The sequence below is a fragment of the Branchiostoma lanceolatum genome, chromosome 5 (genome assembly GCF_035083965.1).
Source record: "Branchiostoma lanceolatum isolate klBraLanc5 chromosome 5, klBraLanc5.hap2, whole genome shotgun sequence".
Lineage (NCBI taxonomy): Eukaryota > Metazoa > Chordata > Leptocardii > Amphioxiformes > Branchiostomatidae > Branchiostoma > Branchiostoma lanceolatum.
Genome location: NC_089726.1, coordinates 20,539,058 through 20,556,201, shown reverse-complemented (window position 1 = coordinate 20,556,201; position 17,144 = coordinate 20,539,058). Strand labels below are relative to the sequence as shown.

At 40.6% G+C, this 17,144-nt stretch overlaps 1 protein-coding gene across 1 annotated transcript; it reads left to right on the top strand.

The window, feature by feature from the left end:
- The first annotated feature begins 3,017 nt into the window (after window positions 1-3,017).
- On the top strand, window positions 3,018-16,566 carry LOC136435669 (uncharacterized). The gene is made up of 8 exons (XM_066429316.1): window positions 3,018-3,365; window positions 7,648-7,696; window positions 10,832-10,927; window positions 11,515-11,636; window positions 12,551-13,923; window positions 14,400-14,483; window positions 15,138-15,316; window positions 15,851-16,566. The coding sequence occupies exons 1-8, from the start codon at window positions 3,146-3,148 to the stop codon at window positions 15,933-15,935; spliced, it is 2,208 nt and encodes a 735-aa protein (XP_066285413.1). The 5' UTR covers window positions 3,018-3,145; the 3' UTR covers window positions 15,936-16,566.
- Window positions 16,567-17,144: the final 578 nt, after the last annotated feature.

Genomic DNA, 17,144 nt, shown 5'->3' with positions numbered 1-17,144 from the left:
CTCATTTTGTACCCAAAATCTACGTAATTCCATTTTCTAAACAATACTTTGTAGATAAAAGAGCCATTCACAGATATTAAGCTACATGCGCTGCCATGGCGTTCAGTTTTAGCAGTTCTGTTTCTCGATAAAAATATCCGGATTTTTTTTTGCAAATGTAGCTTGAACTGTAAAAACTGCAAAAAGCAAAAGACGTGTATTTTGACGTACATGTTTAAAGATTCTGATGCTAACTTTACTGTAAGTTGACTTTGATTGAAGCTTAAGTTAAAATGTGAAGGCCTTGTTGCAATTGTAACAGTAAACAATAGTTCCTCAGGCATAATAAGTAAAGTAGCCAATCAAAAATGCCACAAAAAACACAGGGAAAACGATCCTAGCGAAGAAGTCCACTTTGTTCGCCTCTCTCTCTGCTGAGTGCTGCTCGACCTCTTCCTCACTGGCCCAGGCTGTGGACTGTCGTGGCGCTGGTTCCACCCTGGTCGACTACAGTGCCAGCTGCATGTATGTGTGGGAAAAAAAAAACAAGTTGCAATATTGACAGACCTATCGTTTTCCACTTAGATGAATCATGGCACTTTCGCATTAATTATGCAAATTATGAATCCATTTGCATAATTGGTATCTGTTGATGTCATACTTGCCATAAACTACATAATTGTATGAAACATGCATTTGAGTCTTATAATGGAAAACGCTGGAAACATAGATTTTCCTCATTAGTTATGCGAATAAAGTCCAAATTAGCATAATTTGAACATCATTGTGTACATCTCTGTCTAAGCTACCGGCATACTAAATATCATAGAAATCTGCCGTTCCTGTGTTCGTTATTCTCCTTAGAAGATTTTCACAATAACGCCCCCGCAGTTCCAGAGCCAGCTGCTAGGGGGCCCAAACCTACATTAAAATTTACTTTTTTATTACATCACAAGCTATCAGCCACCCAAAAATCAAGACCATAGTAAGTCCAGGTCAAGAGAGACAAATACGAAAGTTCTGCCGCAGTACCAAGGTCACATACCAGGGGCCCAAAACTCTACCTTATATCTACCACATACCAAATATCACCGTAATCCATCAAGAGGTTCTTGAGTTATGGTGACTAGAGTAGTCCGGAAACACAAACAGACAATCAAGCAAACAGACACACACACAGACGCACCCAAAACTTATATCTCCATTTTTCATGGAGATAATAATTAGCCTAATGGCGAAGGGTCATCTGTTCTAGGAAGACTAAAGAATCGGATGTACATGTACAATGTTTTTCTTAGTATTGACGAAACATTTCAAAGACATTTCAATAAGTAGATCTTACAGGAGATATAAATTGGTGGGTACTTTAAGCACCATCAAGCCTGTAAAATCTTTAATTGTGCATCTTGTACAATCATATGTAAACACTTTTCACTTAAATGCTTTTCTGTTGAAAATATAAGCACTTGTCAGAATACGAAAAGTGGAATTCAAAACTGAAACTGGAGAGCGTTGTATACTTGTCGTGGTAACACTCATTACAATACAGAAATGAAGCATTTGGAGCTGTGGCAACTTTGAATGTGAATGAGCAATCTAGCTTTGAGCATAGCTTTCCACCAAGTGGTAACACATCGGTGACAGTAGTTTCTAAGCAGATACCAGGAATACAAATCCATTTACTTTTCTCCACAGTGCAATAGGCATGACTTTCCCTAAATCCCGAAAAAGAAAAGAATTCTTCTCTTGTTCCAAAGAGGACTTTGGGAATTTCCGGTCACGGCGCAGCCGGAGTCAATTTGCCAAACCCTGGGGGAGTCTCAATCACAGCGGAGGAGAGGGCGGGGGGGGGGGGGTGATCCTCCCAGGAGATCTTATCTGACCATAAAACCTCAGATGAATCGTTTGCAAGATTTGATAGGAGAAAGAAACATTACGAAAACAATATGTAACCGCCCATACCTAGTATGGGCGATACATAACTACAATGTTTTCATTCAGATTTAATTCCCTCGAAGTTTTACTGTCAGTAGTTCAAAAAGTGTTTCAAAATTCTATGATTTACGTTTCTAGAATAAAATAGCGTAGCATGATAAAATATATCTATTGCAAACAAGTTACATGACAGACAACAAAGGAAAAACAAGTAGAACATATATTATATAACTTAAGATGCACACTGAGCAACCGTGCAGAGGCCAATATTGAATATGTTTTCCGTTGATTTCATAATTTAGATATGAATATGATAGGAAAGGTAAAGGCATGACTTAAAAGACAACAAAACACACGAAACGCTAAAAAAAAATTATTTCTTTATCTCTGGAATTCGTTGAGTGGTCAGTAAATCATTCATAGCAACGTCTATTTTGTATGTCTCTGTAGCTAAATTGGTAGCGGCATCACAACCTGAGTTCCTAGCTGGTTCCAATTAGTTGGTACCTGGGAAACCCTGGTTCGAATCCGGGGAAGGACTTCCTGGTTAGAGCAGAATTTGTCTTTCGGAAGGGCAGTTAGTTAGTCGGTTCGTAACCGTGAGATCCTGGTTCGGATCCGGGGAAGGACATCCTGGTTGGAGCTGCATTCGCCTTTCGGATGGGCACTCAAAATGTGGTTGATAAGGAGACTCCTCGAGCACAAAGGCACTATGTACAACACCCTCACTCAAATTGTATACTGGCTGTACTTCAGATGAATTAATGCCACGAATCACACAGCCATAGTAATTTGACACTACTTATTGGTACCAACCGCGCCCACTCCACAACCATCACGTGCTCATTCCCCCAACAAAAGTACTGTCAACGACGTCATCAGGTGACGTCATGCCCTGGACTATGCCAAAACTTAATCAAACACTTTTGTCTTAATATAAGAAGCCCTAATCTCCATTTTTAAAGCAACCAACCTATTTTTGTTTTCAACTATATTATACTTTGTTACCTTTTTTTAATAAACAATCGAAAATGTTTCTGATCCCTAAACGAAAGTAATTTCCATATTTTTATATAACCCCTTCAAAGCGAGACGTTGGACTAGCCCGGAACTGAGGAGAAACATGGAGGATCTCTGACCATTTGATCGTTGGTTCCGATGTCAACAGAGCAGGTTTTTCCCTCTCCCCTCATACTCAGGAAGACTACCAATTCCCCGTACCCCCACAGGGATGTTGTTGGGGTCTGTGAGTCCTTCTGAGGCGGCGACAGCGCCGGAAGAGCCGCCGAGCTGGCTCGCTAACCTGACGACCGGCTCCGACGGACAGACCCTAAACCTCTATCCGTCAGACGATGGCGGGTTGCACCACTGTAGCCATGGCGCTCTCATGGGTCGCTTTGGCGTCCTGATACAGGGGATCCTCGGTATCGTGGCCTTCAGCACGCTCATGTGTGAGTACACACCTCTTTTCAATCAGTTTCCCTACGTGAGATTCCCACAAAAATGACTGGTATGACTATGAGTCTAAGTGTATACGAGCCGCCCCCCTCCCCCATCCCTAGGGTTATGTACATAGATAGCCCGGATGCCAGACCCAAGATCTCTATATTTTATCGTCTAACACAGGGGGCCTGTTGTAGAACTAGAGTTAAGTATTTGTGCTACATATACTTCAGCTTTGCTATGTTAGTTTAGCGATTACGGGATCTTTTTATAAATATGAATTGGTATTGAATTTTTTATTTATTTTTGAGTTAAATGTGTGATAGTTGTGTGGCGACTTGTTAAAAATTAAGAGAACGCTAGCGACCCCAAAAAACACCCCTCCCATTTTGAGTTGTTTGTTTGATAGTTGTGTGGCGATTTGTTTAAAATAGAGAGAACGCTTAAGCGACCCCCCAAGAAAACACCCCTCCCAATAAAATGGTATGGTAACCCTGTGATGTCAAAATTCAAGATGGCAGCCACCACACTTGCCAACGGATCCAACAAAGGTTTTGCTACGCAAACCTGTAATTTTCTTGGGGGCAAGTTGGCCCTAGAGCCGAGGGGTTGGCCTGTATAGAGTCTGGTATCCAGGCTAGTGTAACATGGACTGTATACCAGGATCTGGATAGTATTATAGCAGCTCATGAGATAAGCTCGAATATCACACAGCTGACGTACGTGAGATAGGCTGGGACGTGCTAGTACGGTTATCAAAACCTGTAGGGCATTGTGATGGTATGATAGTGTAAGTCGTTAACTCGTTGTATATCCCTCCATCTGAAAGAGCGTCAGGCCGGACTCAAAATTATGCGCAAACTTTATTTCATTGATAACACCAAGAAGATAACACCCTCTACAGTACGCTCTCAAGACCCAAACTGTAAACAACCGTGTAGAAGGGTAGCATTTGCAAGCAAATGTAAATTACATAATGTTTACGCCTAACTAACTACATGTACTATTCAGTTTATTCTTACTCAAACGCATAGAGAGACAGTATATGGTGACTACTCCATTTTTTTTTTTTTTTTCTTTTTTTTTTTTTTTTTTTTTTTTTTTACGTCATGCTCAAAGATCCCGGATGTAACCTAAACATGGCGGCGGCCGGGGATTGGTGAGCGAGCGAGGAGGCGCACTATTCAAACCTCCGGAAGGGCAAGTCTACCGGCGGACTAATGTTAACTATGGGAGAAATCGATTTAGGGGTATATTCACCAATGGAAAGTAGTGGTTTCAAATTATTCCGACGCTTCGCTTTAACTTAGCCTCCACCAGGCCTTCCTACGGGCGTATGGATCATAGACTTCCTTTTTCTGACTATGAGTCAGAAAAAGGAATAATTAGCCAGTAGAGTCAGTCCACGGTGAAGATCACATAACCACGCCTGCGAATGAATCCCTCCAATAGCCAAACTCCCCTGGAAAATATTCTCCCTACAGCTGGCATAGAGACTTCCTCTAACTTTGTCCTGCCACTAATCAAACACCACAGGGTGTCTGCTACCAGCAACCATGCATGGTGACAGCCGTCTAGTCATTGACTTTATTTGTTTGGGAAAGAAGAAGAAGAGGAAGAAGGAAATGAAACGAAAACTATATCTTTTCCTTCCGTGACTGAGATTGAAAAACAAACCAGGCTAAAATGTAAGATTTAGTAATTAATATAAGGAGATGACAAAGATTGTAACACTAACACTAGTAACAGTAGTACACCCTTCTCAAGTTCTATACTTGCAGTTGAAATAGAGCCAAAGGTAACAGACTAGGTGTCAAAAACCGTGTCACTGTTGTGTAAATTGTCCCAACATATAGGATGTATATTCTGGCAGGGGTTCAAGTGTAAATCAATGTTGGCAGATATGTTGTCCTCAGGGTAAGGGCTGTACAAACTTGATGTTTGTTTCTTGTGTTTTTGTTTGTATGGTATAAATAAATGCTAAACATGTCATGATAAATTGACATGTGTGTGTTAGCCAATAGCCTCAGCTTTACTAATAAATCCATGTGCACTTATAATTATATGGCCATAAATCTACTAATATTAATTTGGCATCATATGCACATGCCACTTTTAGATGCCAAATTAATCAAAAAATGATCTTGATTGATTAAATTATGCAAATATTTCTCTGCAACACCTTTGCTGATCATACATGATTGACACTTTTATTAGTAAAATGCTATCAATTTTATTAATTTTGTTTATTCATCTGCCATGTCTGCTAGTATTCGGCAGAATATGAAATTCACATGCCCCTTTTGGATAACCAAATTTGTTGAAATATGATCTTCATGACTAATTCATGCAAACATTTCTCCAAAACACCATGCTGCTTGCCTGTTAGTTTATCATACATTATTGACACTTTCATCAGTAAAATGGTATCAGGTTACTTACTAGACAAGTCACTTATACAAAGCCCCAGCAAAACCTAAAAACAGTACAGTCAAACCTGCCTAGGCGACCACCTTTTCAAGGCGACCACCTGGCCATGGCGACCGCTTTTTCTCGGTCCTGAAAGTTTTCCCCATAGGCACAAGCATTACTAGTAAGCTGCCTGCCCAAGGCGACCACCCGTCCAAGGCGACCGCGACCGCCACGAATTGGGACCGCACAGAGCACAATCCCTGCCCATGGCGGCCGCCTAATTTTCAAGCGTGTGGTGACATCGGATCATTTTGCTGTCGGATTTCACGGAAATGTTTTCAAGACTTTAAAGGACAAAATAAGGACAAAAATATATGGAATAGCAATGTTATAGCATCGATTCCTCCATGAATTGTTTTAATAAAACGTTCCCCCTATAAACATTGTAAAGAGAAATGTTTGTGATGTTGTTGTGCCTATCGTACTCTTATAGTAATACCGCAAACTCAGTTCGGTTTGAACTCAATTTTCAAAACGAATACGTAGTGCATGGTGCAAAAAGTCAGATTTCACAGAAAATACTATCTATTTCTTGTATTTTCAATAAAAATGTGTCTGTGTCTTACTAAATTCCGCCCAAAAATGACTTCGCGGCGGGCAAAACATCGGGCGAGAAATGTTGTCCTTGGTCCCGACGCCATCTTGGAGTTGGGCATTTTGGCGCGGCCCGGATTTGGCGTACCGCTGACCTTTCTAAAACACGATGCTTTTGTGTATGAACATTTACAAATACTCTAGTAGTCATTGATGAAAATGAATATTCTTATTTTCTTTTTATTTCCATGAATCTCACAAACCTTTATTGGACGCTGTGCGTTCTGCTGCACTGACTCATGCCTTTCGATGCGGTCGCATGGAGCTTGGCGGTGTGGCGCGGCACGACGAAATCACACCGTTCCGTTTATTAGTTGTCAGATCGAAAACTTTTAGACCCTTTTATCCAGCGGCCGGCGTCCCAAAAAAGGCTGGGGCCAGCAGCTGTTTTCTAGAGATTTGTCGTAGGCCTTAAAACTTCGATGATGTTCGTGTGTGTGTGTGTACGCGGGAGATCGCTGCGAGATCATCGAGGCGACCATTGTTTTGTAGTCAAAATTATGACGAAAATTTGTACACGATGTTAACGTTAGCGATATACAATTTACAACGATAACGGAAAATGTAATTTTTGTAGAATCTTTCTGGCAATGAGAATTGAACCTGGTGGGGGTCTTGCTGTCTAAATTCACATAATTGTCCATCCATTTACGTACTGTATTTGAAAACCTCGACCTGGAAATAAACATGTGAGTGGAATCCTCTTCATGGCGACCACCTGTCCATCGCGACCGTTTTTGCTCGGTCCGCCGGGTGGTCGCCTTGGGCAGGTTTGACTGTACTACATTTTGTACTACCGTAAAAAATTTTAATGTTTGCTGTGGTTTTATTTTTGCAGTGAACTTTCCCCTGTTAATATGTATTTACTATGTACATCATGTAATACATACTCTAAATGCATTAAAGTTTGTGTGGTTTTAATTTTGCGGTAGGGAGAAAACGGAGTGTTCACGGTGGTTTTAAGTTCGCACTTGAGACAGTAGTAGATAGACAAGGGCAAACAATTTTGCGGTGGTTTTAAGTTTGGGGCGAAGAACTTACATCAAAAATCGTTCACATAAAACCACTGTTAACATTTCTGCATTTATAGTATAATTGCTGTATTACACAATTGTTTTTTTATGAACTTAAAACAAGTCAAAGATCTATTTTTCCCTTCTACAGCAAAATTAAGTGCCTGCTAAAATAAATGAGCTTACAGTATCTTGTCTCTCCCCCCTACAGTGAAAAGGTACCGGGAGCCCAAGGCAGAAAGACGACCATGGAGAATCTGGTGAATTATGAATCATTACTCTATTACCTCTAGGAGGGGGGTTCACCTCCGAGGGGGGGTACTGTTTTTTTTATTGAGTATGTGTGTTTGTATGTATAACTCTAGATCCTTTTGGTGGATTTGCAGGAATTTGGGTGTGTTGGTAGTTATTGAACTTGAAGTCTCAAAAAAACATGGCAATTTTGGGTCCCCTGGCAGTATTTTCAGGTATTGCAGCATTACAGGCTGACACCCCTTCCTGAAAGAAGTGTGATATAGTACTGTAAATACAGAAATGTTTGCGGCGGTTTTATGTTCGTGGTTTTCGCAGTGAACTCTTTTAAGAGTTAAAACCACTGCGAAAGGTCGTTCTATTGTGACCATAGCGCGACTATTGTTTCAAACGCGAGCTCAAAACCACGGCCAACACTCCATTTTTTTCCCTACCGAGAAATTAAATCCCTGCAAACATTTCTGCATTTACAGTAGTCCATATATGAAATTACCTCAATTTGTGGGTGGCTTGAGACTTGTTGAGCATCAACTATGATCATAATATAATTTATACAGATTTATAGAGCATAAGAAGGCAGTATGACTGTGGCATTAAGATTCATAAAAACTCTAAATATTCCATGGAGGTATGAGATTTCTTCTTTCATTGTTACTTTGCTGTGTGTAAGTGTTATGTAGTAGGATCACAGGATAAGTCAGTTTGATGGTTCTTGTAGGGCACCTTTGTGTCGTGTCACGGAACATACCTTTTCTGTATAGGTGCAAACAGGACACAAAATACCCCCTTCCAACCTACAATTTTCTTTGACTCTTCAAAATCACTTGAATTCATCTCCACTTGTATATAATCTTGTTTGCTTACCACTAAGCAGTACTTAGTGTTTTGTTCAAAAGATGAGTATAATTTGGATGTAACGTATATCTAAAGGGTTCAAAATACCTGGGTGCACGTGCACTTTTGTGCATCCAAAACTAGAGCATGTGCACCTAATTTCTGACCGTGGGTGCATCAATATGCACCTCAAATATATTTGCGTACTAGGTTAGATGCATCAAGGTACTTGTGAACACTATAATTATAATTATAGTATACAGTATACGTATATTCTTCAAATTTCAGTACAGAAAAAATAAGATAAACATTGTTGTTTTGAATATATGATATAGATGCAAAATTTGGGTTCATGTATTCTAATAATGATTTCTATGTTGCACACCTAAATTTTTAGGTTAGGTTTGCCCATTCCCAAATTCCCTGATGTTAGAAATGTAACTCTAACAAGTCTTAAAACAGTCCTATGTACATGTGTATACTGTGTGTGCATAATCATGATGATGATAAATGACCTCAAAATATTTGTATATCACACTGTTTGTTGTGGGTGGATACAATGTATATGGGTACTGTCTGTGCATTGTATTTGGTGTATGTTACACTGTACCAATCAATTTCTTGGTTATCAGATATGTGCACTTCTGATTTGAAAAAAAATATATACCATACAGGATCTGGAATCAGCCCCAAAATGCTCATATTCTAATCTAACAGTTTAAGAAAGACCTTAATTATAACTAGCTTGTTAGCTCCTGTTGTAGCTTTTTCCTATTTTCGATGCATTTAAATGAAATTAAAGTTCAAAATTCATTATTTGAAACATTACCCAGCCTTTTTGGTTGACATTGTAGGGGTGCTTTTAAAAAATTTTGAATAAAGAGTACATTTAATTTTCCTGTATCAATTATAATTTATATACAATATTAAGTATTATGCTGAAAATGTCCCTAACTAAGAAATTGAATTGTGTGGCCCTATGGTGGAACTTCAGACGCAATTTTATTCAAATGTTGACGTTGGCATTTCCATTCTTCGTTTACTGCAATCCGCCGGGACCCAGCATCCTGTTACTGATCAAATCAGATCAAAGCCTCCTGTGTACACTGGGCAATCAAATCTATTCATTTTGGATTTCTCATTCAACAACAGCAATGCAGAATGACAAGGCGCAGAAACCTAGTGGGATATTACATACAAAGGGCTAGCCCTGGTGACAGAGATGAACAAATGTATAATTGTAGATTGAAATGAAATATTAAATTCCTGATGTTAAACTTGTCCAATTTGTTGGTTTTTAGATTAAGAAAGGTAGTACTGAAATGACATCTCAACATGAAAACAAAGTCTGAAGGGAAAGTCTGGAGGTTGGGTCAGATAGTTTCAGGTTACTAAGTGAATTGAGACAGTTTCAGGTTTCCTTTATTTTTTAGTCTTCTGTTTTAATCTTGTCCTCAGCTACATTTTTACTTTAAAAACGCCGGGTGGAGAATAAAGGATTCAAATTGGTATGGCCTAACACTGTAAAACAGTGAAGGTATTCTAATCTCTCAAAATTGCTTTAACTTACTGCAACTTGGAGAAATCAGAATACTATCACTGTTGTTGACAGAAAATCTGTCTAGCAATATAAATACATGTATTGTTTTAGGTTTAATGGAAGCAACTTGGTGTGTGAGCATATGGTTAGTTCGATAAAGGGCATCACAAGATACATGCTAAATGTATGTGAAGGAAGGGTACTTAAGATGGTGTCTTGTGTATAGACATGTTGGTGTTGGCAGAGGGACAGGAATGTTAGGGTACATTTTGGCTGGACAAACTGGGTTGTCAACTGAGATGTTACAGACAGGCAAATTCTATATGTAGACATACTAGTACAGGGAATAGGATACGCCAAAAATAATTACTATTCAAGCAACAGTTACTGGATAAAATTTTGAAACAGTCAGATGTTTCAGACAGCATCTGCTGTCTTTCGTCAGTGAATAAAGAGAAGAACTGGAGTGGAGAACCTGGTTCTATACCAAAACTCAAAAGACAATTTAAGATGGTTCAATAGAAGACAAAGTGCTAAGTTTCAGTGTTTCCTTTGATTTCTCTCATTATCTGGACTTTAATTAAAAGGGTGAAAGAATATGACTATTTTGATTTTTGACAGCCAGACCCAAAAACATATCATTTTGTACTTAATCATTAATTTTCTTGTAATTGCACATCAATTGTCTCTGCAACTGCTGTCATGATATACATTGTACATGGAATGTTTGTCTGAAGACTAAAATGAAACTTGCAACCTCTCCATACAGGTTCTATGACACGTCCAAACAGGCCATCGGCGCTGCGTTTATCCACTTTGCTAATGTATTTCTGGCGGACATGTTCCAAGGGGACCCCTGTACATGGTGAGTAAAGCAATACTGTAATTCTTGTTTCTCTCGCTGTAGATTTATGTTCACGGTTTTCACGGTCACCTCTGTACCGTGAACAATACCTGTTGTTATTATTGATGATTCCTTCACACATCCGTTCTGTAAATCACTTGCCACCACCGTGAAGTTAAAGTTCTGTGAAAATGTCCATTTTCTTTACACCGGGAAATTTTGCTACCAAGAAGATAAAGGGAATCACAGTGTGAACTGTTTTTCTTCAGATTCAGCTTTAGACCCCACCAGTTAAAGTTTTGTTATTACTGTAAATGCATTAAGTTTGCATGGTTTTTATTCTGCGCTAAGACAAAAATTGAGTGTTCGCAGTGGTTTTACATTCGCGGCAGCGATACATACTACAGTATTGGACAAAAATGTTTGCGGTGACTTTAAGTTCGCAATGAAACGGTCGCCGGGAAAATCTTGAACATAAAACCACTGTGAACATTTCTGCATTTTACAGTTATAAATTTGGTATTTAGAAAAATAACACTACTCAACTTCAAGTGAAAACTTTGGTCCTGTTTGAATGTGTCATTCTCAATCTGTGTTATAATTCCCAGGTACATCATTAACTTCCTGCTAGACTCCACGGTCGGTCTGCTGCTGATCTACCTGGGGTTAAAGTTCACCCAGTGTGTGGTCAGTTGGCGACACTGGGACACGCTCATCTTCGGGGAATACGGTAGGTTGAACAAGAAACAGTCATGCCTGCAAATAACTAATTTCTAAAACCAGGCTATCTATTGTAGAGTGGAACTCAGTGCTACCAAGTACATTGTACATTAGAAGCATCCTCACTTGATAGCTGTGACAGGTCGTTCAGTGTAACCAGCTTCTGCCATACTGCGTGCCTGTGAAGCTGGTGTGTTATGCCGTAGGGCAGTTACACTGGCTAAAAATTGTGTACTGAAATTGGTGTGTTGCGTCGAAGGGTGTTTATACTGGCTATGTACTAGATACAGTGGTTGACTTGGGAATCTGTTAGGAGCATGAAAAATCAAGAATGCATTACAAGGCCAGAGGTACAATGTAGTACAAGGACCACCATTTAGTAGTCTTCGATCAATCAATCGCAGGCATCAGGGCACACGCATGGCGGCTGCAGACATCTCCCTCCAGGATGTTCTGATGTAGTCTTTGAATACCTAATAAGTCAGGTTGCGTTCCTTAGCGTATGGAAAATTAGTCTACAAAAGCCTTCAATGAACACACCATGTATTCAGACAATGATTACTGCTGTTGAATTACCTGGCTGCACTCGTGCTATCACACTTCACTCTATCCTAACACTACACAGCTGTAAAAGAACTTCAGACAGGAAAATAAGCATGTTACGTAGAGATATGTACCATTATTCTGGTGGAATTTTGGTCTCTTTTTTATTATCAAACTGTCCTTGTATATGTTATGTTTCAGGTGAACCCCCCCAGTGTAACGCCTGGTTCGGCCAGGCTGCGCTGTACCTCCTGGTGATGGTGTTTGAGAAATGTCTATGTTATGTTTCAGGTGAACCCCCCCAGTGTAACGCCTGGTTTGGCCAGGCTGCGCTTTACCTCCTGGTGATGGTGTTTGAGAAATGTCTATGTTATGTTTCAGGTGAACCTCCCCAGTGTAACGCCTGGTTCGGCCAGGCTGCGCTGTACCTCCTGGTGATGGTGTTTGAGAAATGTCTATGTTATGTTTCAGGTGAACCCCCCCAGTGTAACGCCTGGTTTGGCCAGGCTGTGCTGTACCTCCTGGTGATGGTGTTTGAGAAATGTCTATGTTATGTTTCAGGTGAACCCCCCCAGTGTAACGCCTGGTTTGGCCAGGCTGCGCTGTACCTCCTGGTGATGGTGTTTGAGAAATGTCTATGTTATGTTTCAGGTGAACCCCCCCAGTGTAACGCCTGGTTCGGCCAGGCTGCGCTGTACCTCTTGGTGATGGTGTTTGAGAAATGTCTATGTTATGTTTCAGGTGAACCCCCCCAGTGTAACGCCTGGTTTGGCCAGGCTGCGCTGTACCTCCTGGTGATGGTGTTTGAGAAATGTCTATGTTATGTTTCAGGTGAACCCCCCCAGTGTAACGCCTGGTTCGGCCAGGCTGCGCTGTACCTCCTGGTGATGGTGTTTGAGAAATGTCTATGTTATGTTTCAGGTGAACCCCCCCAGTGTAACGCCTGGTTCGGCCAGGCTGCGCTGTACCTCCTGGTGATGGTGTTTGAGAAATGTCTATGTTATGTTTCAGGTGAACCTCCCCAGTGTAACGCCTGGTTCGGCCAGGCTGTGCTGTACCTCCTGGTGATGGTGTTTGAGAAATGTCTATGTTATGTTTCAGGTGAACCCCCCCAGTGTAACGCCTGGTTCGGCCAGGCTGCGCTGTACCTCCTGGTGATGGTGTTTGAGAAATGTCTATGTTATGTTTCAGGTGAACCCCCCCAGTGTAACGCCTGGTTCGGCCAGGCTGCGCTGTACCTCCTGGTGATGGTGTTTGAGAAATGTCTATGTTATGTTTCAGGTGAACCCCCCCAGTGTAACGCCTGGTTTGGCCAGGCTGCGCTGTACCTCCTGGTGATGGTGTTTGAGAAATGTCTATGTTATGTTTCAGGTGAACCTCCCCAGTGTAACGCCTGGTTCGGCCAGGCTGTGCTGTACCTCCTGGTGATGGTGTTTGAGAAATGTCTATGTTATGTTTCAGGTGAACCTCCCCAGTGTAACGCCTGGTTCGGCCAGGCTGTGCTGTACCTCCTGGTGATGGTGTTTGAGAAATGTCTATGTTATGTTTCAGGTGAACCCCCCCAGTGTAACGCCTGGTTTGGCCAGGCTGCGCTGTACCTCCTGGTGATGGTGTTTGAGAAATGTCTATGTTATGTTTCAGGTGAACCTCCCCAGTGTAACGCCTGGTTCGGCCAGGCTGCGCTGTACCTCCTGGTGATGGTGTTTGAGAAATGTGCGGTGGCGCTATTCGTACAGCTGCCATTCTGGGACGACGTAAGCTTATTGTTTAGCTATACCTGCTAATCACATTCAAGTAATTCATAAATGATTTCATACATGACTTGTCTTGAAGACCTAAATTAAGCTTTTAATGCTATAATGCAAAAACAAATGCTGAGCTTAAGTTTCTTGAAAGAACCTAGCCTAGTTCCGCCACTTCCTATAAGAACAAGATGCTAGAATTTTAGACTATGAGCAAGATCTCTTAAGAATAGCGGTCAAAAGAAATGCTTGTCATCCCCAAACTCAAGTTGCTGTGGTTGAAAACTTAGGCCACCATACTGAACACTATTAACCGGATTTTTTAACAGCTCTAAATACTTTTCTGCCTATACAGATGACATTCAAAATTACCCCCGATACCTGCACAGCTCAAATTTTACCTACTAGTAGTACTACACTAACCTGCATTATGCAAGTATTTTGTGCCCAGAACAAGACTGTGATATGTTTCCTTGTTATGTTTCCAGGTGCGGAAGTTTATCCTGTCCCCCATCCATGACCCCAAGGTGGAGCTGGCCATCGTCATGCTCATCATTCCCTTCATCATCAATGTGAGTTATTACTCTAAGATCACGCTTTCATAAACATTCAAGGTCCCAGAACAGTATTTATCCTTGTCCACGGGGTCCTTTAATGTGGGTTCATAAGTAGTACAAATTTAAAGTAAAATTTGGTAAAGTAAGACCCGGTAGTGAGAGAAAGCCAACTGTAAACTGTGCTGTGTGCATGGCGAAGGAAAACGTCAGCTTGGAGACTGTAGTCTATGTTCCAGATTTCGTGACGTCAGAACTATTCGCATTGAGGGAAGTGGTTGATCACACCTACAGGAAGGTGCTGGTCAACTTGACCCACCTCAAAGAGGTGAATTAAATCAATTTGAAGTACTCCTGAGAGTTGTGTCATGGTTACTCAAAAACAGCTCTGTCTCCAGGACTCGTCCCTCCGTCCCGGGACGGAAATTTCCTTATTGGAATGGAAAAAAATTCCACCCCACCTGTCCCCAAAATCTTCATGACATGAAATTGATGTATTTTTTGTAAGCTTAAACAACATGGGCTCCCGAACAATTAGCTGTTCTAGAGGAGTGCGGGTATGTCTTCCTGTTTCAATATATGTAGTTTTTGGCAGCTGATTCTTAGTCTTGTGACTGCATTTCTGTCCCTCATATTTGAATTACTTAGATATTTTCTTCATTATAACCCCAGGCCCTGATGTTCTGGGTTGTGGACAACTTCCTGATGCGTAAACACCGCAAACTGAACGGGCACATACAGGCCAAGCACGGCAAGTCAAAGGTCAAGTACTACCGCAAGAAGAACAGCGGCGAGAGGAAGGACGACTCTGAGTCCGAGGTCCTGCTGTCGCCGAGCGACGAGTCCGATAGGTTTGTTTGTTTGTTTGTTTTGCAAAACTAGTGAACAGCCATTCAGCATATCATACCATGCCAGTTCAGTACAGTTAGAGGAACGAGCTGCATTTAGACCAGATTGCAGGGTTTGATCCACTCACACTGTGATGGAGCCCTATTATTTATTTGTTTGTTAGTTTCTTTGTGTTTGTTTGTTTTGCAAGACTGGTAAACTGCTTTTAGGTATAACACACCAGTTTTGTACAGTAAATACATTCAAGCTGCTTAAGACCGGACTGTAAGGTTTGATCCACTCACACCAGGAAGAACCCCTTCTTTTTGCTTGTTTATTTTGCATAATGATTAACCTTTAGGCATAACAGTCACCAATTTTGTACAGACAGTATGACTTGTACAATCATGTAAAAACTGTGTAAGACCAGACTGTAACATTTGATCAACTCATACTGGGAAGGATCCTTACTCTTTTTTCTTTTTTTACTGTTTTTTCGTTTGTTTCGCATAACCGCTAAACCGCCTTTGTCTTGTTCCCCTTGTCACTCCTTGCAGGTTTGAGGAGGAGACGAGAACGATACCGGGGGACGTCACCCAGAGACAGTTGTTGGTCCCTACGCGGGAAAGTGCCATTTTGTAACAGTAGCGACATGCTAGACCATCTATCTGACCAAAAATCTTTCCGCCACCCTTTTTTGTTGTGCTCTTTTTTGATGATTTGAAGTAAAAAACTGTAATATCTTTAATGCATTTTAGAAACTTTATATTGGTTGTACATTCTAAAGGTTAGCATTTAATAATAGTGTGAAGCTGGTTTGGCCAAACTACATGTATGCTGTACATTACCTTGTATGTCAGCTGAAAAAATAAATAAAATTGATTTTAGAGAAAATATAAATGAAATAGAAATAAAAGACATGAAACTCTTCCTTTGCCAACAGGAGGGCTATAACCACAAAATTAAATTTCATCCTCAAAATACTTGCTAGTAAATTTCATAACTTTATATATTCTTACCATCCTAATTTTGTTTGATCAGAATCTTTATATACAACATCTATGAGACAGAAAGATAGGTCAATAAGTTTGTTCATGGTTTTAAAGTGAACATGCGCAAAGCGTAAAACATTGTATGTCAAATTTGAAGGCCCCTGAGACATAAATGAAAACATGCTGGACATTGTAGCAAGCATGGTCTAAATAATAACTGTTTACAAGTTATTAGGGGCCTTAACCTTTGACCTAATGCATGTGCAGTTTAAACCTTGAAATGTCTAAGTTAGATTCGTGACTAACATCGGGTAATAGCCCTTTCGTCTTTCGCTTCAAGTCAATGAAAAATCAACAAACGAAAAGGGTTGGCGTTTAATTTTTGGTCCCTACATGTGTGTACTGCCTTAGATATTTATCCGTAACTACTTATATATGTATAGATGTATATAACACTACGTGTTGGTTTTTGTAATGTTTTACGTAATACAGTAATTGTGGAAACAATCTATTGGAGAGCGACACACGTTATTCGTTGGTGCACTTAAAAGCTTCAAGCTAACTGTTGAATACCTCAACCTGTCCTGTGTCAAAGAAAGGTTAAAGTTTAAGGACGATGTGAGAGATATTCTAATTCTATGGATCATTGAAAAAAAATTTGACCGTGAAGAACAATGTATTACTAGTATTTGAATTGGCCAGTAAAGCTAACTATAGATGAAATTTGTGACTGTCTATGCCTGGTATCCATTTCCTTTCCATGGTAGCCTTATCCAGTACCAGTAGTCCTCTCCGGTACCCATTTGGAAATAGCAACAGGTTCTTTAGTAGGGACAGGGTTGGCAAATATATCTAGAAT

What these genes read in the sequence shown, in the direction of transcription:
- LOC136435669 (XM_066429316.1), top strand. Translation starts at nt 3,146, where the DNA reads ATGTTGTTGGGGTCTGTGAGTCCTTCTGAGGCGGCGACAGCGCCGGAA. An exon ending in AGCTGCCATTCTGGGACGAC is followed by an intron (nt 13,924 to 14,399) that starts GTAAGCTTATTG and finishes TTATGTTTCCAG; the next exon opens with GTGCGGAAGTTTATCCTGTC. An exon ending in CCGAGCGACGAGTCCGATAG is followed by an intron (nt 15,317 to 15,850) that starts GTTTGTTTGTTT and finishes CACTCCTTGCAG; the next exon opens with GTTTGAGGAGGAGACGAGAA.